The sequence below is a fragment of the Colias croceus genome, chromosome 25, assembly GCF_905220415.1.
Source record: "Colias croceus chromosome 25, ilColCroc2.1".
Lineage (NCBI taxonomy): Eukaryota > Metazoa > Arthropoda > Insecta > Lepidoptera > Pieridae > Colias > Colias croceus.
Window position 1 is genome coordinate 5,357,169 of NC_059561.1, and position 23,325 is coordinate 5,380,493.

The following is a 23,325-nucleotide window of genomic DNA, read 5'->3' on the forward strand; positions in this document are numbered from 1 at the left end:
TCTCTTTTGTAGGTACCTATATATTTATGTAACAAAAAACTACTAAAATGTGTCCATTGTTGAACTGAGATATTATAACCGTTCGTCTTACTAACAACGTTCCCGAGCGTGGAACTATCCGACCGCTCTATAACGCCAGGGAACGCTAAACTGTTGAACACGGAACACCACTGTAATAAACGATTGATATGTGACTGTGTTTTGTTTTGAAGTGGGTCTTTATGATGTCTTATTTGTGCCTCATTGTAAAGACTGGGGAGAAGCCAGTTTATATTTGTTTTTGGCTGGTAGATTCGAAATAGACCGGTATTAATGTTTCAGTTAGTCCAAAACGCGTGGTTTTGGCATATCTATATGTAGGTAAATAATGTTACAGTAAAAATAGCTACAAAAACAAATATCTAAATACTTAAGGCACATTTACAAAAACAACCCACTAAGCTTCTGTACACAATTATTATTATTTCAAAACCTATGCAGAAATGTGAAATTAAAAGGTTTTTTTTTTTTTTCTTCAATATGTATTTCTAGGAAAACAATTTCTTTTCTTTATAACTATAAAATATTATTCATCAATTCCATGTTCTGTAACGTATATAATAAATGAAACATGGTTAAGGTGTTAAGTATATAAGTCGTTTTGTAAAGACTGAACGATTGCTAAAAAATAATATTTTTGTTTCACTTCGATACCCATTTCAGACATTACTAACCAAATTGTAAATTTATGTTTCACCATCATACCTACTTCTTTAGATACCTAGGTATTTAATTTGAAGACAATATTGTAAGTGTTCGAATAAGATGGTAAATAATAATTAGTACCAAATTTAAGAAAACAGTTTTAAATACTTCAACGATTAACGATGTGTTTAACTAGCCTCTATGGACTAAAATAAGTATGTATGAAGCAAAACAAATTGTGTTATTTGTTGAAAAAATAAAGATTTTCAAACCAATAAATGCTTGCGTTTCATTAAATAAAACAAAAGACATAATAACAACCACTTTATTAAATACTGTTATCAACAAAAATATAAGTACTAAGATGGTAAATCTAGGTACACTATCATACATAGTCAAAACCTTTATCAAAAAATGACATCCTTTCAGTTCACTCGAAAAATAATTTATAAAATTTGAAATACATTTCAAAATATACATTTTACGCCAGGATAAGCCCTTACAAACGCGCCATCTTGTTTAGGTACGTCACAACGCAAAATGGCCGCTAGCTGCAACATTCGGCTCTTGGGAAATTGCAAGCGCAAGGGTCTGTCGCTATGCATTCAGCTGGGCACATACAGTCACAGGCTGAAATAAAATAAAAGTTAACTTTTAATATTGTTCACTTCAAAATATGACATCACAATTTGCAATATCACGAAGCAGCAGTTGAATGGATATAGAATTTAGATGATATTATTACCTATAGGTATTGAATTTAGTTCATCAGAACAGCTCATAAATAATTACCTATACTGGTACTATACTATACTACACTCTCGAATAAAAATCTCGTTTAAAATCGTTAGGTAGTCTTTAATTTCTAAATGTACCTATAGGTAATAGTTACTTGCAAAAAATCAAACAAGAAAACACTATGATTACCTACTGTTTTCTACAATATGTAAAGAAGTATGTGTTTATAACTAAGGTTTATAAATAAAATAACTTACGTTTGCAATCACCATACGAGCAGGGGTCGATGTATTCCGTGCAGTCCTCGCCGGGTGGCAGGAACGACGACCGGTATATTGTTGTACCCTCCAGCTGAATATTAAAGAAACTGTTTAATGTTGTTTTCTAATTAATTATGTAGAGGTAGAGCAAGAGCATTCTTTCGTGGTCATTTAGTGTAGGTAAACGAAAACTCGTATTCAGTGTTGTTCAGTAGGTATTACAACATTGCATTGCATCTTTTTGAACGTGATAAGAATAACGAAAAAATGCTCTACGCCAGTTTACACTAAAATAATTTGACATAGTGGGGCTAGAATGAGCATTCCCTCGTTTGATGTAAATGCACCTTTAAAACGTAAGATGTTGTAGATTGTAGGTATGTTGCATACAACAATGTTTTGGGTAAATGTACCTACTCATCTAATGTAAGCTGTATGTACTATATTAGTTACTTGCTCTGTGGCTGTATGTAGGTAGGTATGTAGATTTGTTTTGTTTGTATGTACAGTAAGCTAAGACAGTAAGTAATAGGTTGTAGTTAAGTATGATTTTGCGCAAATGTGTTCATCTTAAATGCATGCATATAATTATGTATGTATGTTTGTTTATGTCTTACCTTTTGACACGGCTTCTGGTACTGTCCCTTGCAGGCCCAGGGCGGCCGCTGCGGCGCCGGCGCGCACACGGGCTGGTACGACATCTTCTGTGTTGTACTGCTCTCCATTTTAGCTAGAATAAAAATGGAAATTTCAAATAGCCGTCACAGTTTAAAATTTGATAAAATAAAGATAGGTAACTACATAGTATAAAACAAAGTCTATTTCTCTGTCCCTATATCCCTATATATTATGCTTAAATCTTTAAAAACGATGACGCAACGTATTTTGCGTTTTTTTAATAAATAGAACGATTCATGAGGATGGTTTTATTACTTATATATCATTTATTTAAGTATATAGAAAGCTAGTAATTAATAATATAGTTTAAAGATAAACTAAAAAACAAGTTGTCTGACTGAGTCTAAATCGAGTATTTTTATTGCCTCATAATTCTCCACGTTTTGTTGGAAATTTTCTTGCAATGGTCACACAGAACTGTGTAATAAGTTACTATTATCTAATCTGTGTTAGTGTGCATTAACAGTGCAACGTAATCGCATATTTAGCGTACATGCACATTGACCTTATTTCTGCGGTCATGTTTCTAAACATGGCTTTGGATTAATAGAATTCCAATGTCACAGCATGATACCGACGCGACAAAATTTTCGCTCAATGTATTATTATTTTTCATTGTTGTTTATATTATGAAGTTAAGTAGTCATATTTTTTTACTCATTCTAGACAATTACAGACTACTTACACAATAATTGTTCTAATTCGAGTAGACCAACAAATCTAAGCTCATCTAAATAATTAGGTAAGTAAATTTTGACTCTACTATTATTATTTTTATTCAATCGTTTCTTTTCTTATGTCTATCATACTAATACTAGAATTACATTATCTGTGCTAATACTTTAAAAGATGATGAATGTATGGATGTTTGTTACAGTTTCACGAAAAATCTACTGATCGGATTTGTATGAAACTTTATACGAATATAGTTTATACATCGGAATAACACGTGAGCGATGGAAACACATAATTTTTCAGTTAAGTGATATTTAGTACTAACCACTTGGCTTTTCATATCCTCTGTTAGGTGCGTATGAAGTCGGTATAGGCACTTTCCCTGGGTCCAGGAAGGACATACGATTCACAGTGCGATCTAGTGACAGAATAATTAATAATTTTAATAAAAATAATAAATAAAGCACAAACTGAGAAATTTTAAAGGATTCACGAGGCGGGATTCGAACCCGCGTCGTTTTGCCATACCAGGGCAGTGCTTAAATCCTCTCAGCTACACATGAGCTCGTCTGAGCAATGGGATTTCTATTACTCTTTCGGTTTTATGTGCCTAAGGGACACACACACTATCTATTGAGGTGATTAAACAACCGTCTCAACATGATCTCAACCAATATGAAACATTATTTCAATGATTACAATATTTTAAGAATAGAACGCGGCTTTTCTTGAATTCAATATTAGTGATTCTAATTTCACGTAAGTATGAATGCTTCAAAAGTTCGACGACATGTGACTTCCAGCGTCCGCCAAGCTGCACTTGAACAGCGTGGTGGATAATGGCCTGAACCCTTATACGAGGCCCGTATCCCAGCAGTGGGAACATAATATGTTATTATATTATGGCCTAATGATGATGAAGTCTACAAAGCCAAAAGCACAAACTTTCAAAAGGCTGTTCCACACAGTGGAACTTGTGCGCCGGTTTGAAAGACTCCCTCGGTGCCGCCGCCTTCGGCACATAGTCGTGCCGCTGCGTGGTGAGGTTCTGCATCGGGCCCTGCCCCCACATGTCGTGGTGGCACGGACGGATCGCCTGCGTCACGCATACTGGGTTCGGCAGGAAGGACAGCTGAAACGGGAGCAAGAAAGAAAAAACATAAAAAAATGTGCGCGTGTACTAGTGTACACACGTAAGAAGTGAAACTTCTTTATGACCTTATTTTTCAAAAAATAATTTACTATATGCAACTTTACAGAAATACGTCGAATCACGCGTGGTAGGGATTAGTAAAAGATGGCGCGTAACGGAAAAATGTCACGCGTAACGAAAAAATGTTACACTAATTTTTTTTCCAACCCCGATAAAGAAGTTTCACTTCAAAAACATGTCCAAAGCACACGTGTCAGAAGTGAAACTTCTTTGGCAATATTCAAATAAGTAGGTATACCAAAATCGTCGCCTTGCTCACTTGCTCAATGCTCAGTGAAACGTCTTTAGGCGCGTTGAAAAAAAATTAAAGGTCACGTCATGAAAAAGGCGACGATTTTGGTATCATTGAATCTTGCCAAGAAAGTTTCACATCTGATACGTGTGCTCGGCACACACGCTCTTTTTAATTCATTTATTTATTTATAATACTTTATTGCACAAACTAAATTATGAAAAAAATAATATAATATTACTTAGTTAGTTGTATATTTTAGTAGTAAGTAATATTTTATATAGGTATATTTTAGTATAAAATTTAAATAAGTATATCCCGCCAACCTTATGAACAGTGTCTCCGTCCATCAAAGCGGTGGATGGCACCAGGTTGGGCACCGGCTTGACCGGTTGCGGTATGGGCGCAGTTGCTGGCAGATAACTGAAATGTATAGAAAGAAAGAAAGAAACCATTTATTCCAACACACATATCAAATAGCATTGTAAATTATAATAAATAGGTAATAGAAAACAATATACAATATTTAACCCTAGTTAATAGCCCAATAAGGGGCCATCCATAAAGTACGTCACACTAATTTCATGAGTTTTTGAGCACCCCCCCGTGCTTGTCACAGGTGGTCACATTTCTAAGATCCCCCCCTCCCTAGTGTGACGTCACATGTTTTGCAATTTAATATCGAAAAATTATTAAATTGGAATTTACTGGTTGCTTGGAAGAAATTGCTATTTAGCAATAAAGCCGCCAATTGCTTCTAATGTCCTTGTATTGTAAATTAAAAATTGTGTGCAATAAAGAATATATAACTAACTATATAACTATAACTAAATTAAAACAGCAGTTCCGAAATTAGTTTTATTTCCATTTAAATTTTTTATGAAATAAACATAATATCAAATATTTGAATCAATAACAAAAAATAAACTAATGAATAAATATAAATTGTCAACAAAACAATTTAAACCATATTGCCCTAAAGATTGGACATATTTTTTAGTTTAATTTATATTTCAAATTACGCGATTAGTACCTCTAGATTTTGAAATGTGATGTCACGAAACTTAGGACCCCTCCCACCCCTTGTCACACCATGTCACACTTTGTCGACCCCCTCCCCCCCTCTTTACGTGTGACGTACTTTATGGATGGCCCCTAAGGTATTGACGAATTGTGTACTATGTAGTTAATATGGTAGTTAAGTTAAATTATTATCGACATAATTGTCCTCATTATGTTTTATAGAGGTTTATCAATGTATGTTTCATCGTAATAAGTCTTTAAGTTATTAATGATCTCTAGAACACTTCATGCATTTTTAGGATGATTAACTATTTCATTTTTTTAATCCATTAAAAATGAAATTATCATCCTAAAAACGCTCATACAATTTTCACCCCTATTTACCTGTTTTTGTATATGGTTTGCGTTTCAAATCGCTTGGACGCCGTGACGGGATTCGTACAACTGTTTGGTAGAATGGCGCAGCGGCGGCAATCACTCGCTGGGTTTAAGAAGCTGAAATAATTAAATCGCACCTAAATTTCATAATCACTATCTCTATACTATACTATAAAAATGAATCGCAAAATGTGTTGGTAAGCGCATAACTCGAGAACGGCTGAACCGATTTCGATAATTCTTTTTATTATATTTCTTGAAGTACGAGGATGGATCTTATGTAGAGATAACGTAAACGGGCGAAGCCGGGGCGGACCGCTAGTTATACATAAAAATGAATCCCTATTTCCCTTGGTCACGGCATCACGCGTGAACGGCTGGACCGATTTCGATAATTCTTTTTTTTATCTCGTATTTCCTTGAAGCACGAGAATGGTTAAACATGTACTACGGGCGAAGCCGGGGCGGACTGCTTATATACATTAAAAATGAATCCCTATTTCCCTTGGTCACGGCATCACCTGTGAATGACTGGACCGATTTCGATAATTCTTATTTTGATGTGTTCGTTATTGTGAGGAGAAGAGGTCTTATATCACGGTTGAGAAGCATTGATAAATATAATACCTATTTAAGAGAAATGTCCTTGCACTAGAATGATCTTATTTTTTGAGTCATAAGATAATAAACTGCAGTTATCAAAACTACGGCTGTAAAGCTATTCCGTTGTAATAAAACAATGATTGTTTGATTGGTATAATGGTATTATTCTATTCGTTGTCTGTTGCTGGGGCTGCAGGTACTTACTTAATAACGTTTTTTTTAAACGACCTCTATTATTATGTCAATAAAGATTTTTTTATTTTATAATACGGCTCCAAGTACCTATTCAGTATTGTCGTAATCATTGTTCCCGCATAGGTACAAGAGACCGAAATTGCTTGCTTTAAAAATGCCGAATTTTACCGACTCTATCAAAGAATAACCAGCAGTTACGCTGTGATATTTTACCAGCTGAAATGAATAATTAATATGAACGTCATGCTAACCTCATGCTGTATGTAGTATTATCTTCTATTTTCTGGCAAGGTTTCTGATACTGCCCCTTACAGGCCCATGGTAGAGGCTCTTTCGGCATCAGCTTGAAACAAAACCTTATTAATATAAATTTTCAATTAGTAGAAAAAATTCGATCACGAGGCGGGATTCGAACCCGCGTCTTCTGCCAATCCTGGGTGACGTCTTGACTCTTGACCAACTCCACCCGTGATCCAGCCAGAGCAATCGAATTTATTCTACTCTTTCCGTTTTATATGTCTAAGGGACCACACCCCGCGCCATCTATTGATATAATTAACAACTCAACCAATATAAAAAATTATTTCAACGATTACAATATTGTAACGATAGAACGGTATTTTGTTGAATTTGATATTTTTGGTTTTATAGCATTCAAATGCTTTATAAATATACTTTTTTAAAGAGTTGCAGATTGGCAGAAGACGCTGGTCTACCTGATTTGGCATAAAGCTGAGCTTGTGCGTTGTGCTCGATTCCATTTTGGCCGCTGGCTTTTCATAACAACGCTCTGGTGCGTACGATTTGACTGGTTCCATCTTATCCGGGGGCAAATAGGACAGCTTGTTAACTGTGCGATCTGGAAAATTATGCGATCAGCATTTGTATAGAGGAAGAGGTTTTAATCATACGTTTTTAAAAGAGACCGTTTATTTTTGGCTAACGCAGACTAACATACTGATAACTAATATACTTAGTATTTTAATTGGTGTGAAACAATGAGAAATAATGGCTACAAAAGATGGCCTATAGAAAAATAAACTAATGCCTTTACGCTGTGTGCTCTTTGAGATTTCAACATTATTAACGAACAAAATATGTCCTAGTAGAGGTCTTTTTATCAAATTTCTTGCGAATAGGTACTGTACATTCTAAAGGACCATAATTATGCCTTTTCATTTGACATAATTACATAATAGGTACATCTTAATTGACAGAATATTTAAATTAAGATGAAATGGTGGCGCGAACACCCCGTGTTGGTGAATGCCCTCACTTTCAAAGGGCTGGTCCACACAGTGAAACTTCGCTGGCGGCTTACAGCTCTCTCTGAGCACACAGGGCTTCGGCACATAGTCGTGCCGCTGCGTGGTGAGGTTCTGCATCGGGCCCTGCCCCCACATGTCGTGGTGGCACGGACGGATCGCCTGCGTCACGCATACTGGGTTCGGCAGAAAGGATAACTGGAATAAAAATATGCTAAAATTGAACATGTCGACGTAAATAACTTATTTCTAGATCTTATGAAGTAATTTTGAAATTATTCCGTACCAAAAGAGCGGCTTTACGCAAATATATTATGTAGACTAGGATAAATGTTTAAGACGTAATGCCATCATATTCAGAAGAAATTGATAATGATGATGATACCTTTTGAACAGTACACGACTCCATTGGCTCACAGCTGGGCACCAAATTGGGTTCTGGTTTTTTCGCTTCTCCACGAAGATTCTTACATCCATCAACCGGCAGATACGACATATTGTATGTAGTGCAGTTCTCTACTCGAGCCGTGGGCTTCATGTAACATCGCCGAGGAGCATACGAATCGGGGATTTTTGGTTGCTTGTAGCACTGTCAGTAATTATGGTTTTAAGGATAATTTACGCTACACAGGGCCGTGGCACGTTCGTGTCCTAGCTGTGCCCACAATCAGACATTATAGTATACTTTTTTTATGAACATATTATCAAAAAAAGTATCCTGGACCTGTCGTTTCCGTCACCAAGGGAAAAAGGGATTCTTTGTTATGAATAGAGATTAGAGATACGGAGCCTACCAACTTCTAAGAAGTGGAGGAATTAGGACGCTTACTGGTTTAACAATCGGCGGTTTGCCGCAACAGCACGAGCGGCACATGCAGCTGAGCTCTTGCTTGCCGTCCAAGGGCTTCCCATCGCGAGGGCCGGACTTGATGCCAGCGGTGGGCGCGCAGGGCGCTGCGGCGGGGCAGGACACACACCTACACATAGACAGGAGGTTAGAAGGGTATTTTTAACTGACTTCAAAAAAGGAGGAGGTTCTCAATTCGACCGTATATATATTTTAATGAAGTTAAAGTTCTTTAGGCGCGTTAAGAGTAAAATTTCAGGGTCGCGTCATGAAAATACCGTCACGTCAAGGTGACGATTTTGGTATTTTTTAATCTCGCCAAAGAAGTTTCACTTCTGACACATGTGCTTGGCTCTTTTTTAAACGCCTTCACAGAGTGTTCGCGCCTCCTGGATTATTGTCTAGACATTATTTACTTTAATTCGCATTCAATATTAGTAACTAGTGATATTTATTTTCATAACTTGAGTCTCTACATCTACTCTACATAGTACATTAAAAAAGTAAGTTTGACCCCGAAGAACCAGGGGTCTAACTATTTTCATGCCAACGTTTATTAAAATCGGTGCTGGGTTTGGCCGTGAAGGCGTAACATACAGACAGTCAGAAAGACATACTCTACAGATTTTGGTATTTATAGCATATTAAGTGTAAAAGATAACATTACATCAATATAAAATTTCAAACTTACTCGGGCATGATTTACGTTGGTAAAAATATATATCTAAAGATAAAAATAATCTAAAAACTAAATTTAATAATAAACTGAAAGGAATTTAAAAACGCATCTCCATCTAAAAATGTTATAGAAAACTGTCAGATATGATAGACTCAGTAATTTTTTTTCAGTCGATGCATTCCTTATTTAAAATTTACGCACAGAGAGTTTATAGATATCGTTTTATTTTATAATAAACAACGTTTTTGTTCAAGTTAAAATTTAATTCTAACTTATTACTAATATTATTATTTTCTTTATTACACCAGAAGCTTACAGTTATCTATTACTAGGTTTCCGCCCACGGCTTCACCCGCGCATTCAAAGAAAAACCCGCATAGTTTCCGTTCCCGTGGGATTTCCGGGATTGCGTCAGCGTCAAAAGTAGCCTATGTCCTTTCTCGGGTATCAAAATATCTCCATACCAAATTTCATGAAAATTGGTTCAGTAGTTTAGGCGTGATTGAGTAACAGACAGACAGACAGAGTTACTTTCGCATTTATAATATTAGTATGGATAGACTATGGAACCTACCTCATTATTTAATGTTATGACTGAATAAGTTAATTAAATATTCCTCTTTGATATATTTTAAAACTATTTTTACACCAGGTTATCTAATAACAAAAACAAATCAATTTAGTTAATTACTTGTTATTGATTTCCGTTGCCGCTTTAACAACAAATTCAAAAAAAAAACTTTAAGGGGGTTCCCCATAGTACAGAACCGTTCGTGCGGGAGTCCGGCTCGCAGTTGGCCGGTTTTTTTAATTAAATCGTTAGGAAAATGAAATATATCGGTCACATATTATCCTTTGGGGTCTAATTTGAATGCGATATAGCAACACTCGAATAATTTGTCTCGTAAACGACCAACATAGGTAATATTGTATACGACTGACTCATTGACGATGACCACGCGACTGCACCATTTATTATTATATTCTTATAATACTTGCTCTGTGGACAGCACGACACATACTGGTCATATTATCTAATCAAAGTTTATCTTATTTCATAATTTTATTAGATAATTTTATTATAATAATATCTGCGTGTAGATACTATAATTTATTTTAGTGTCATTTATTAAAGTGTTCTTAGTTCATGTGAGTACACATTTTTAATAATTTATCAATGTAATAAAAATGAATTGCTAAATTTGTTGCTAAGCGAGACATCTCGAAAACGGCTGAACCGATTTTGTTAACTCTTTTTTTTTAATATTCTTTGAAGTAATGGCATGTTTATGGATAGAAAATGTAACCACCATGTACCACAGGCGATGCCCGGGCGAACTTCTTGTATGTAATTAATGTGTAATTAATTATTAATAAATGTGTTTGAAGTAGGTTATTAAACTTCTTTGGAACGGCTTGACCTATTCTCATGAAATTATGTCCGTATCGGGTAGGTCGGAGAATCGGACAATTTGCTTCGTCGTAGTCGGGTAATAATCATCGAGATTCATGTTTATTTATGGATTAAACGATTAAATAAGTTACTGTACTCGAGAGTTGAGATATCAAAACAATTTGAATAAAACTTCGTAACTAACGCAAACAGAAGTTACAGCTGTAAATTATTGTCACAGTAACAAGAGAATCAGACCTATAGACTTAGGTATCTTGAAATTTGTTATGGAGCAACGTCTTATAGTATAGCACAGGCGACTACACCACCGAAACTAGCGCCCCCCCAACATTTTATTTTTTTACTCCTAAACCAGATCAAATTTAAAAAATCTAGCTCGGTACTTTGCTAGTATATTACTTGTAGTATTTTTGGTATTACTTTTCATTATTTTGCATTCGGTAAATTAGGAGAACTTTTGATTACCACCAAAAGTGGCCACTTTTGGCGGTAATCAAAAGTTCTCTAGAATAATGAACAGTTAGAATAGTGAAAAGTAATACCAAAAATACTACAAGTAATATACTAGCAAAGTACCGAGCTAGATTTTTTAAATTTGATCTGGTTAAGGAGTAAAAAAATAAAATGTTCGGTGGCGCTAGTTTCGGTGGTGTAGGCCTCTTAAAGAGGAAATTATGTTATATTTTAAAGGTATGTAATAAAAATAGGATTGTACGGGAGCCTCAGAGCGCGAGTCCGACTGGAACTTGTCTGGTTTTATTGTTACACCTACTCGTTTCTTTTTCCAATAGGTAGGTAGGTACCTACCTTTTATTCGATTATAATATTGGTTCTTAGATCGATATTTTTTCTGTTGCCAAAACATACCTATCGGTACTAGTTTATGTAACTATGCCTAATATATTATACAGATAATGCCAAAGCATTTTGTCTGGTCATCATTATCATTAGACCATCACGATACACCATGACATGGTAGAGGCAGGTCTATAGAATTACGTAAAATGCTGTACTCCTTATTTTATAATATCTCTATAAGTGAGATGTTCTCTACACTGGTCATCATCAGCGGTATTTTCTTAACCGTTTCTCACTCTGAGAAGATAGTATTTTAACACGTTCAGTGCCACCGACTCGCCCGGAGAGTCCACGTAAATTTTATTCCAGCGCCGTAGACTCGCCCGTCGAGTTCAATGTGTTTGCTATTTTTTTCCGAAATGCATGTGTATTTTCTGGTTAAAATGATACTGAAGACTAAATATACCCTAATCTAAAGAATTACGTGGTGGGCCGGGTGTGCAGACCCAGTTTATAATCGAAAGAAAATAAACTATTCTGCAATGCCTTGAACTCGCTAGGCGAGTTCACTGACATAGATTCTCAAACTTTTATTAATGAAATATCTATATGTACGGTTGATACTTTTATTTTCATTTTACCAAAAGTCACATTCACTCGTAAAACAACGGCGGATTGTGTTCTACACCTTGCAGGGGCTCGAATTTGGTGTTATTAAATAGGCAAAGGTTACCTTACACGCTACTTTATCACGCAATTGCCGACCTTATGTAAACACAATAAGGATAATAAATTGCATAGTTATTATTATGAAAAGCATTCCGAACCAATTCACATACTAACACGCAATTATCGAACTTATGTCAAAGTAATAAGGATTATGTAATAGTGACTTAACACTTGTGGAATATAATGTGCAAATAGTTGTCTATGAGCTATTTTATATTTATTATACTCGTACAAAGTTTGTTATCATTGCTCTTGTGAGTCAGAGGAACTGTTTAAGTAACCATTGTTGTAAGTATTGCTCTTTAAACTCAACTCTCGGTCTATTACTTTAAGAGTTATAATTGAAAGAGGATCCCTTCGTATTGTTAAATAAAAAAATGTGTGAAACTTGAAAAGATTGAGAGCCACTGCATAAATTACGAAACAAACTTACCTTTTCTTTTATCTATAGTGTTTCTTGCCATTTTTATATGTTAAATTACACCGTATGTTAGTAAAACTCTTTTTAATTGCGTTAAACACGTAACGTACACTGTCACGGCCACAAAAATAACAAAACATTGTTTTTACCCTAACGCAATGCCACTGAACTCGCCTGGCGAGTGATTCAATTCGTGTTGCAGCGCCGGGGACTCGCCTAGCGAGTCCAACGTAAAATGTATGCGGCATCCGAGAAAACATCGTGAAAATCGTAGTGGTAATGAAAGTGTTAACATTTTAACTGTTCGCAGATGACCTGCACGATAAATATTTCTTAATTTCGAGATAGCAACCCCAAAGTGAATTAATAAACTTCGGAACGTGTCAGATAAATTGCAGATAACAGATAAAATGTCAGCAGTCAGTTGACTTGACAATTGACAGATAAATATTTAGTTTGGGTTCCCGGCAAATTACAAATTACAATTTACATCCAAACTCAATTTAGAGATTAGAGATTAGTTGTAGTGATTTCTCCTTTAAATATTACCTTGGTGATCCAGTTTTTCGTATTCCGGTAGTGGAAACCGGAATCTATATAATATAAAAATGAATCCCTATTTCCCTTGGGGACGGCATCACGCGTTAACGGCTGGACCGATTCTGATAATTCTTATTTTGATGTATTCGTTATTGTCCGGAGAAGGATCTTATGAAAGAAAAACTTCACGTGTTTGACAATTTGCGCGAAGACAGGCCAACGTCTGTCGGGTCAGTTTGTAATGTACATGCCATTATTTTCATAACACAGTTTTTTTTAACTAATGTTGAAGTTATAATAACATTTCACTGCTTGTTGTTTGCTGGCGTCACATATTGTTCACAATATTAAGAAGAATTTTATTTTCAGATATAAAATGGAGTGTACATGTGACTATATCCTCAAAACACAGCCTGACTGGGAGGAGCATTACGAAAACTGCAAGGTCAAGTGGATTGCTCGTGAAAAGCGAGATTATCCAAAGTAAGTTTAGTATATTATATCTTCCTAAACGTCTTTCTTTCTTTAATTTATTATTTCTTTTGCCCCCTTCGAAGAATACGCACAGGTAATCTATACTAATATTATAAAGCTGAAGAGTTTGTTTGTTTGAACTCACTTATCTCAGGAACTACTGGTTCGATTTGAAAAAATATTTCAGTGTTAGATAGCCCGTTTATTGAGGAAGGCTATAACTAGGCTATATATGTACCATATAAGGAGTACCTTAGGCTTAAGGAGTTAATAAGACATTCCCACAGGAACATTAGGATTAAAAAAGTGTTCCATAAGTGACAATGAGCAACCGTCGCCCCATAAGACCATTGACTGCACTAACATACATAGTATTCAACCAACGGCAACACTTTCATCTAGTAAAACAAAACATCTTTCCATGCAGGAAATTATTGTGTTGTCAGATAATATAGGTCAGGGTTTTGGCGCTTTGCTTAACAACTTAGGGCATAAAGTTACTAATTTTTGCACTCCTAATAGTTCATTTATATATATCATGAATTCATTAGATAATTTTAGTTTTAATGAAAATAGTATTGTTATTATATTATACGGAGATATTTTTAATTTAAAAAAACATGACATTGATATAGGATTTCAAAAAATGTTAAAAATTAGTGGTGAGACAAAATGTAAATTTATGTTGTGTACATTACCGTATTTGCCTGGTTTGACACAAAATCAATATAGGTTTATCTATAATATTAACTTGAAATTGTATAATTTAACAAATCATCATAGTGATGCATTTATATATTTTGACTAAAATTCCTGTATAAAATCTTTTTGTATGACAAAGAATACAGTGTATCTGCCATTTAGATATAAGAAAGAACTTGCTATGTTAATAGCATATAAAATTATTAACCAGTCTGGTACATGTTCTGTATCAGACCATCGATCTACTATAATTTTATGTAGTAGTAACTATATACACCAACCTAGGTTAAGTGTTGACAGAAAATTTAGCCCTAAGCTAGATTTAAACTAGTATGTAAGACAACAGCTAAGCAGCCTTTTTCCATTGTACATCAAAATATTCAAGGCTTGGCTAGCAAATTATTAGAAATAGAATTATTCTTAAATCATTATAGTATTAAAGTTTTTTGTGTAACAGAACATTGGCTTAAACAATGTCAGTTGTTAATAAATGTTGATAATTATGAGTTAAAAAGTATATACTTTAGGAAACATGCTATTCATGGAGGTTCTCTTATTTTTGTACACAATAGTGTCAAATGCAAAGAACGAACTGACATTGTTAGTCTATCTGTAGAACGCACCATTGAACTGTCCTGTGTTGAACTTGAGCGTTACATTATTGTTTGCGTTTATAGGCCTCCTTCCAGTGACTATAATATGTTTGAGACAGTCATGGAAGAAATATTAAAGCGTTTGAGCAGAAGTGAAAAGAAGGTTATAGTATGTGGAGACTTTAATATTGATTTACTTTCACACACACAAACGGCAACACGAATAGTTAATTTATTTCAATCATTTAATTTACATAAACTTTTTGATGAACCCACACGAATTACACCTAGTTCTGCAACTTGTATTGATAATGTTTACTGTGATTGTAACTTTTTAGAAAAAAATATTCTCAATACACTGACTTCGGATCACTGTGGCCAGAAAGTAGTTTTTGAATGGGATTGCATACCTACATTTAAAAGAATTAATGTTAGGCCTATAACTAAAAAAGGCATTCATAAATTTAGAGATAATATTAATAATAAATTGCCTGGCCTGAATGATCAATCCTTTCATAATAATCCTTGTGAAATGTTTACAAATCTTTTTAATTTAATTCATAATGAGTTTGAAAAAATCTTTAAAGTTAAATCTTTAAGTATTACCAAGGATTTACCATTTAGCCAATGGGCAACACCTAGTATACACAGATGCAGGAATGTTTTATATGAGTTATATGGCATGAAGCAATATAACAAAGACATGTCATTTCTTAGTTATGTTAGAAATTATTCAAAAACTTTTAAAAAAGTTTGTTTCACTGCCAAGTGCTTGTATGTCAGAGATAAAATACGCAACTCTGATAACAAAGTTAAAACGGTTTGGTCAATTATTAATGGTGAAATGGGCAAAAGCCAATCAAATAGTACCATAAAACTTGTTAATGCTGGTAGGGTCATTGACAAAAGTGCTGATGTTGCGCTTGCTTTTGAAGATTTTTTTAGTAGTGTCCCTGTTAGTATTACCGAAAAATTAAATTCGTCATCAGCGCTTGCGGAGTCCTACTTGAGGGACCATGTTGCTGAGTGTAATGTATTATTTGAATTGCGACATGTGACTGCAGAGGAAATTGTTAAAACTTTTAAAACATTAAACTTAAAAAAAACATGTGATCTCTGGGGAATGTCTGTAAATTTAGTAAATAATATTATAGAAAACATTGCCAACCACTTAGCGTTTATATTTAATCAATGTTGTGACTGTGGTATATTCCCTGATTTATTAAAGTTAAGTAAAGTAATTCCTTTATTTAAAAGTGGTGACCAGGAAGACTGTAATAACTATAGGCCAATTTCCATTTTACCAACTTTGAGCAAAGTCTTCGAGAAATTAATTTTAAACCAATTATGTAGTCATTTTGTATCAAATGGTTTACTGCACGCCAAACAGTTTGGTTTCACAAAGGGGCGCTCTACTACTGATGCTGGAATAGCTCTTTTGTCACATATATATAAAGCATGGGAAAATTCAAAGAATGCTTTAGGGATATTCTGTGACCTTTCTAAGGCTTTTGACTGTGTAGAACATACCACTCTATTACGGAAACTAAATTTTTATGGTATTAAAGGTTTATCTCAGGACCTCATAGCTTCATATCTTCAGAACAGGGTACAAACCGTTGTTGTTAATGGAGAGAAATCTCGCGGTGCGCCGATTAACATAGGTGTTCCGCAGGGATCTATCTTAGGACCGTTTTTGTTCTTAGTATATATTAATGACCTACCTTATTATTTGCAGGATATGTGTGAAATAGTACTGTTTGCAGATGATACCTCATTAATATTTAATGTGGATAGACATGACTCAAACGTTGACGAAGTAAACTCTGCTCTTTTACGCATATCCAATTGGTTCACTGCTAATAATTTATTATTAAATGCAAAAAAAACAAATTGTGTAGAATTTATCCTTCCAAATGTAAAAAAGGTAAAAAGGGATATTATTTTAAACGGGGAGGTATTATACCCTGTGGATTCTACTGTTTTTCTTGGATTGACACTAGATGAGAAGTTACAATGGGGGGCCCATGTTGCCGCCACCGCTGCTAAGCTTAGTTCAGCTGCATATGCAGTTCGAAGAATAAGGCATCTCACCGATGTAGACACGGCTAGATTGGTTTATTTTAGCTACTTTCATAGCATTATGTCCTATGGAATTCTTCTATGGGGCAGGGCTGCAGATATTGAAACTATATTTATATTACAGAAAAGAGCCATACGCTCTATATATAATTTACGTGCTAGGGACTCACTAAGAGATCTCTTTAAGAATACTGGTATCCTCACTGTACCATCACAGTATATATTTAATAATATTTTATATGTACACAAAAACGCAGACTTACACACAAGAGTAGGAGATAGACACTGTTATGGCACAAGGAACAGAAATAAAATTGAAATGCCATTTTACCGGTTAGCTAAAGTTAAAAATTCATTTATGGGTCAAGGTATACTTTTTTACAACAAAATTCCTCATAGTATTAAAGAGTTTAGTAGTGCTAAATTTAAGAATTATGTAAAAAACGTCTTAGTTCAGAGAGCCTATTACAGCATTAAGGAATATATGGAAGATAAAAACCCATGGAGGGTTGTCGCGTGAGAACCGCAGGACAGTTCTTTGGCATATTATGATAATATATACGTACGGTTACTTACATATTTTGTAAAATTAAATTGTAATACTGAAATGATTTAAAAGAGCAACTATGGAGTTTCTTGCCGATTCTTCTCCATAGATACTGCTTTCCGAATCGGTGGTAAATGATAAAAATATGTATTGACGTTTCAAAAGTGCTTCTCGAAGAAGTCTAATTGAATAAATAAATGTTTGAGTTTGAGTTTGAAAAAGGAAAAACTCATATGCTGGTAAAACCGCGACGCGCAACTAGTAAAATATATATATTTATAATTCTTTGTTGTATAGAAACAACGATGGGACATTGCGACTCAGAAATAAGCATCTATTAAAATTGGATTATGATGTACTGTACCATTTGGGGTTGGACACGAAGACCCACGATCTGCAAGCAATGTTCGGCGATGTTAAAGTAAGTTACTTTTGTTATTGTTTCTCATAGAAAATATTATGTATTTATACATTCTAGGTAATGTATGGTTATTTATTAAATTGTTTGTAATCTTGTAAAAATTTAAAATTATTTCAGATAAAATTTTCTGTTTTAAATATAATTTTAGATAAAAATTTTGATCTTTTGATCAATTCTCAAATGTTGACTTCATATACTCATATTATGTTAGTAATGTATGTAACCTATTTATGTATTATGGGGACTTATAAACAAATAGTCCCTGAAAACTAAAATATTTTAAAATAAAAATAAAAAACTTTCTGAATAAAAGCCAGCATGATGGATCATTTTCTCAAATAAAATAACAAAGTATAGACTTTTTTTTTTTAAGCAATTAATATGTAATTAAATTATTTCAGTTTGTATGTATGGGTGGTACGAAATATAGAATGAAGGAAACTGCAAAGCACATGGCTAATATACTAGATATACAGTGTGACTTCAAGAATATAGTTAAACAGGGTCACAGATACGCACTATATAAAGTTGGCCCCGTTTTGTGTCTTAGTGTAAGTAGATGTTATTAATATGCTTATGAAATTTCAGCTGAAATAACATTTTATCGCTGCTAATATTATAAATGCGAAAGTAACTCTGTCTGTCTGTCTGTTACGCTTTCCCGCTTAAACCTCTCAACCGATTCTGATGAAATTTGGCACAGACAATCTTTAGTCCCTGAGAATGAACATAGGCTACCTTTTATTGCGAAATATCTACCACGGGCAAAGCCGGGGCAGACCGCTAGCTTTATTTATAAAAGGTATGAGTACCATACAATTTATTGTACAGTAACTATAATCATTTCGAATGGCTGGAATTCCATTAGTTTCTTATTCCATAAGTACAGAAATTATTTTTAATAGAAGGGTATATACAATTTATTAGGTTTACACAAAGCGGTCGAAGCCGCGGGCGGTGAGCTAGTATAACATAAGGATGAATTAAGTCAAAACTCGTGTTTATATAAAAAAGTAAGTGGAAATATATAACTTACACTTACGCCACAAAAACTTATAAATACAGTAGAACCCGTTTAATACGATCACGCTTAATACGATTTCTCGTATAATACGCCATTTTTCATCAGTCCCTGCAACTTGAGACATGTTTTCATACATTATTTAACGCTTAATACGATCGTCATCCCGTTTAATACGCTCTAACGGCCAACACATTAACCCCTGCGACAGCGGCCGACTCAAGCCCGACTGACTGAACTGACGCGATGACTGCTGTGGTTTCCTGGATATTCATTGATGATAATGTATCATCATAAGAAATTCAATCTATTGAACATCTTATTGAGAGTGTGAATAACACACAAGAAGAGGCTCAAAGTGGTAATGATCAAAAAGAAGATGAGTCAACTTCGATATTGACATACGCCCAGGCATTATCAGCGGTTAATGGTTTAAGACGCGATGTAACTTCTTTAAATCAAAAGCGACGACAACAAAAATTATTTTCGGATAGTTCGATTCCCGGTCGATGCAAGTGATTTTTCGAACATCTTTGAATGCAGTAAAATTCCTTTTTAAAAATAAAGGAATGTTTCCTTTCAGCAAAATTTGCTATCATTAGTAAGTACTTACTTCAAGTACTTTCCCTCCAGGGCCCATCGAAAATTTCCACACTGTAGGTATATTATAATAACGTGATTTTGTATAACGTACATAATGTTTAAATGTACAATAGACTACATCCGAAAAACCATAATAAATATTAATACATAATATGTATGTAGTAAGTCCGTTTTTTTATTTCCCGCTTATTACGCTTTCCCGCTTAAGACGCGTTTTTGGTTGAGTCCCTGGAAAATCGTCTTAAACGGGTTTTACTGTACTCCTTTAAAGTTTAAAGAAAATCTACATTTTATTATATATTACATATATATTTACAGCATGGTATGGGCGTTCCATCTATGACGATAGCTCTAGAGGAGATATTGAAGTTACTGCACTATGCTAAAGCTAAAGATCCCATAATATTGCGTCTCGGTACTAGCGGTGGGATCGGAGTGACGCCGGGCGCTGTCGTTATATCCTCGTCTGCTTTAAACGATACTCTGGAAATGTGTTATAAGCTCGTAAGTAAACATGACGTGACGGTATTGCCATGACGCGACCTTGAAATTTTACTCTCAAAGCCACTGAAGAAGTTTCACTGCAAAAGAGCGTGTGTACTGAGCACATGTGTCAGAAGTGAAACTTCTTTGGTAAGATTAAAAAATACCAAAATCGTCGCCTCACTCTACGACGTGACGGTGTTGCCATGATGCGACCTTGAAATTTTACTCTCAACGCGCCTAAAGAAATTTCACCTTAAAAATTCTTAAATTGTTTTCATTTATGAAAATCCAGAAGACAAACATTAATTAATATTATTTGTTTAAGGCGATTTTGGGTGAGGAGAAAAAGTTTCCATGCAATTTTGACAAACGATTGAACCAAGAACTCTTGTCAGTCGCCGATAGCGAAGATTTTGAAACTCATCTTGGAGTTACATTGTGTGCAAATGATTTTTACAGAGGTAAGTTTATCCTACTTATATTATATTTGCGAAAGTTTGTGAGGATGAATGAATGGATGTTTTTGCACTTTCACGCAAATACTACTGAACCGATTACAATGAAATTTAGTATGGTAGGTAGCTGAAGACCCAGAATAAGAAGGCTACTGTTTTCCCCGGAAATCCCACGGGAACTATGCGGGTTTTTCTTTGAAAGCGCACGCGGAAATCTAGTATTTTTACATTTATTTGCAGTTTATATTATTTTATAACTTAAGTCCGGCTTGCCTGTTGTACATGATAGCCTATTCTAGTCAAGAATCAAATCGGTAGAAGTTTTTGAAATTAGCGCGTTGTTAAAAAAATAAGTTTTTTTTTATTTTTAATTTCTGAATTAAAATACTAGAGTGTAATAATAAAATCAAGCAATAAAAATTACTAACCACACGTAATATTTTCAGGTGAAGCGAGAACGGACGGTGCGTTCTGCGACTACACAGAAGCAGACAAACAGACATACTTGCAGAAATTATTACAATTAGGTGTAAAGAATATGGAAATGGAGGCCACAGCGTTCGCCCACTTTACAAGCGCGGCCGGTGTGCGGGCTGCTGATGTGTGTGTCACGTTACTTGATCGATTGTTGGGGGATCAGGTGTGTATTAAAATATAAAAAAATAACAAAAAAAGTCATCACAGAGGGGGGGGGGATCACAGGGGACACAATAGTAATCCATACTAATATTATAAATGCGAAAGTAACTCTGTCTGTCTGTTACTCAATCATGCCTAAACTACTGAACCAATTTGAATAAAATTTGGTGTGGAGATATTTTGATACTCGAGAAAAGACTTAGGCTACCTTTTATTGCGAAATATGTACCACGGGCGAAGCCGGGGCGGACCACTAGTAATATATATGTATGATATCTGTAATATACCAATAATACAATTTCAGTGTCTGTTTTAATATTGAAATAACTGATTTATACTAAATGCTTATATATGCGTATACATATATATCAAAATAGTAATTTTTACAATTTTTGTCTGTTTGTTCCGGCCTATCTCAGTAACGGCTTCACCGATTTTGACGGGACTTTCACTGACAGATGTCAAATATTTTTTAAATCGATGTTCCCACAGGAAGGATTAAAAGGATAAACGCATTCGCACGCGCGAATGCAACCGCGGGGTGCAGACAAACAGACTAAAATTCTAAAAACTAAATCTTTGGCTTGGTTGACGGTAGATGGTAGATCACCAGCCAAGTACCAAATATTCTTTTAAAAAAATATTGAATGTACAGTTCTGATTTTCCTACGATTTTATTATATGTATAGAATATGAATTATAAAGAGTTATCTTTTAATTTCTTAATAAATATATTCTTTTCTTTTAGGTAACACCGGAAAAAGAAGTTTTAACGGAGTGGCAGAAACGTCCTGCGAAAATTGTAGGAAATTATATTCTCAAATATTATAATAAATAACCTTTGTTTTACTTGGAAGTGAAATATACTTATATTTTATATTTTTATAGTGACATTAAAATTATAATATTATCTATTATGTAATAAAGAATGTGTTTTTAATATTTGTTTTATTTTTTAATTAGGCAATAACATATGTTTTTGAAATATCATGTCTAAAGTAATATTATGATCATAGTCGTTGTCGCGATTTTTTAATAAATATTATCTTTTTAATTATAATGTCTAATATGTTCAGTCCTTATCGCGATTTTTAACACAGCCATTAATTTGGATTAAGATATCAAACGTTAAACAAAATATATAACTATCATTGTGATAACATCTATACCGACATTATAATTATTATTTTTTTAAGGTTATAAAATAAAATTTATAATACACAGAGCTTAACATTTTTATCTCCTAATTTTAATTATAATTACCTTTGATTAACTTTTACAGTTTTGCTATCAATTTAAAAAAGCACCTAATATTATAAAAATTGTCGGTAATATTATAATCAATTAGTCATTAAGGTTTATAAAGTTAGATAAGTATTGTACCTATATTATTGTCGTGTTGCAAATAAAATAAAATAATAGTGTTGCAAATAAAATAAAATAAAATAAAATCACACTTCACTTCTAAATAGAGCTTAAAGTCGAAAGAAAAAAAGTCTAATCCCCTTTGAACCTCTCTTGTAGCTCAGATTAAACACGATTTACTCACGATTTACTGATAATTCAAAAATAACATTTTCGCTTTCTATTTGTGTTTGAAGGCGACAAATATAATTTTATTAATTGAAGAGTTTTATACATATTTTTGTGCATTGAAATCTTTATAAAAAAATGTTTGTTGAATTGTTTGTAATGATTGCACATTTGAATGGAACTTTCACTGAATAAGAAATGAGTAGGTTTTATAAATTTTTTAAATGGTTTGCGCAGACGAGGGATTTTTGTCCGTCGAGAAAAAAGTACGCGCGGACTCGACGCACACGGTGTGCAAAGAATGGAAGCGAATATTCAGAGGTTACAACACGGACTAAACTAGTAGTTAAAAATAGTTAAATAGATACACTTAAAAATATTTTATTAAAGAAATTAT

General features: G+C 34.2%; 2 protein-coding genes across 5 annotated transcripts; one reads left to right on the forward strand and one right to left on the reverse strand.

Moving 5' to 3' along the window:
- Positions 1-995: 995 nt before the first annotated feature.
- Positions 996-9,627, reverse strand: LOC123703226 (stabilizer of axonemal microtubules 2). Its single transcript, XM_045651159.1, has 13 exons — positions 9,483-9,627; positions 8,774-8,921; positions 8,330-8,533; positions 7,956-8,142; positions 7,396-7,538; positions 6,931-7,022; positions 5,888-5,998; positions 4,807-4,903; positions 3,981-4,167; positions 3,361-3,453; positions 2,300-2,412; positions 1,680-1,773; positions 996-1,314 (listed from the first exon to the last, which is right to left on the reverse strand). The coding sequence occupies exons 1-13, from the start codon at positions 9,488-9,490 to the stop codon at positions 1,232-1,234; spliced, it is 1,560 nt and encodes a 519-aa protein (XP_045507115.1). The 5' UTR covers positions 9,491-9,627; the 3' UTR covers positions 996-1,231.
- Positions 2,848-22,285, forward strand: LOC123703227 (uridine phosphorylase 1-like). Of its 4 annotated transcripts, none has more exons than XM_045651162.1 (8): positions 2,848-3,102; positions 13,742-13,855; positions 18,068-18,191; positions 18,593-18,742; positions 20,134-20,319; positions 20,627-20,762; positions 21,203-21,396; positions 22,144-22,285. In XM_045651162.1, the coding sequence occupies exons 2-8, from the start codon at positions 13,749-13,751 to the stop codon at positions 22,231-22,233; spliced, it is 987 nt and encodes a 328-aa protein (XP_045507118.1). In that variant the 5' UTR covers positions 2,848-3,102; positions 13,742-13,748; the 3' UTR covers positions 22,234-22,285. The 4 variants fall into 4 exon arrangements, with proteins under 4 accessions (XP_045507118.1, XP_045507119.1, XP_045507117.1 ...); XM_045651163.1 differs by lacking the exon at positions 2,848-3,102 and adding an exon at positions 7,370-7,472; XM_045651161.1 differs by lacking the exon at positions 2,848-3,102 and adding an exon at positions 10,418-10,619.
- Positions 22,286-23,325: the final 1,040 nt, after the last annotated feature.

Bases quoted from the DNA above. Each gene is read 5' to 3' on its own strand.
- LOC123703226 (XM_045651159.1), bottom strand. The intron at 7,023-7,395 runs GTAGACCAGCGT...TTTTGTTTCAAG, and splicing joins TCAGCTTTATGCCAAATCAG to CTGATGCCGAAAGAGCCTCT. The intron at 2,413-3,360 runs GTTAGTACTAAA...TTTTTATTCTAG, and splicing joins AGGATATGAAAAGCCAAGTG to CTAAAATGGAGAGCAGTACA.
- LOC123703227 (XM_045651160.1), top strand. From the start codon at position 13,544: ATGAAAGAAAAACTTCACGTGTTTGACAATTTGCGCGAAGACAGGCCA. The intron at 20,320-20,626 runs GTAAGTAAACAT...TATTTGTTTAAG, and splicing joins TGGAAATGTGTTATAAGCTC to GCGATTTTGGGTGAGGAGAA. The intron at 21,397-22,143 runs GTGTGTATTAAA...CTTTTCTTTTAG, and splicing joins ATCGATTGTTGGGGGATCAG to GTAACACCGGAAAAAGAAGT.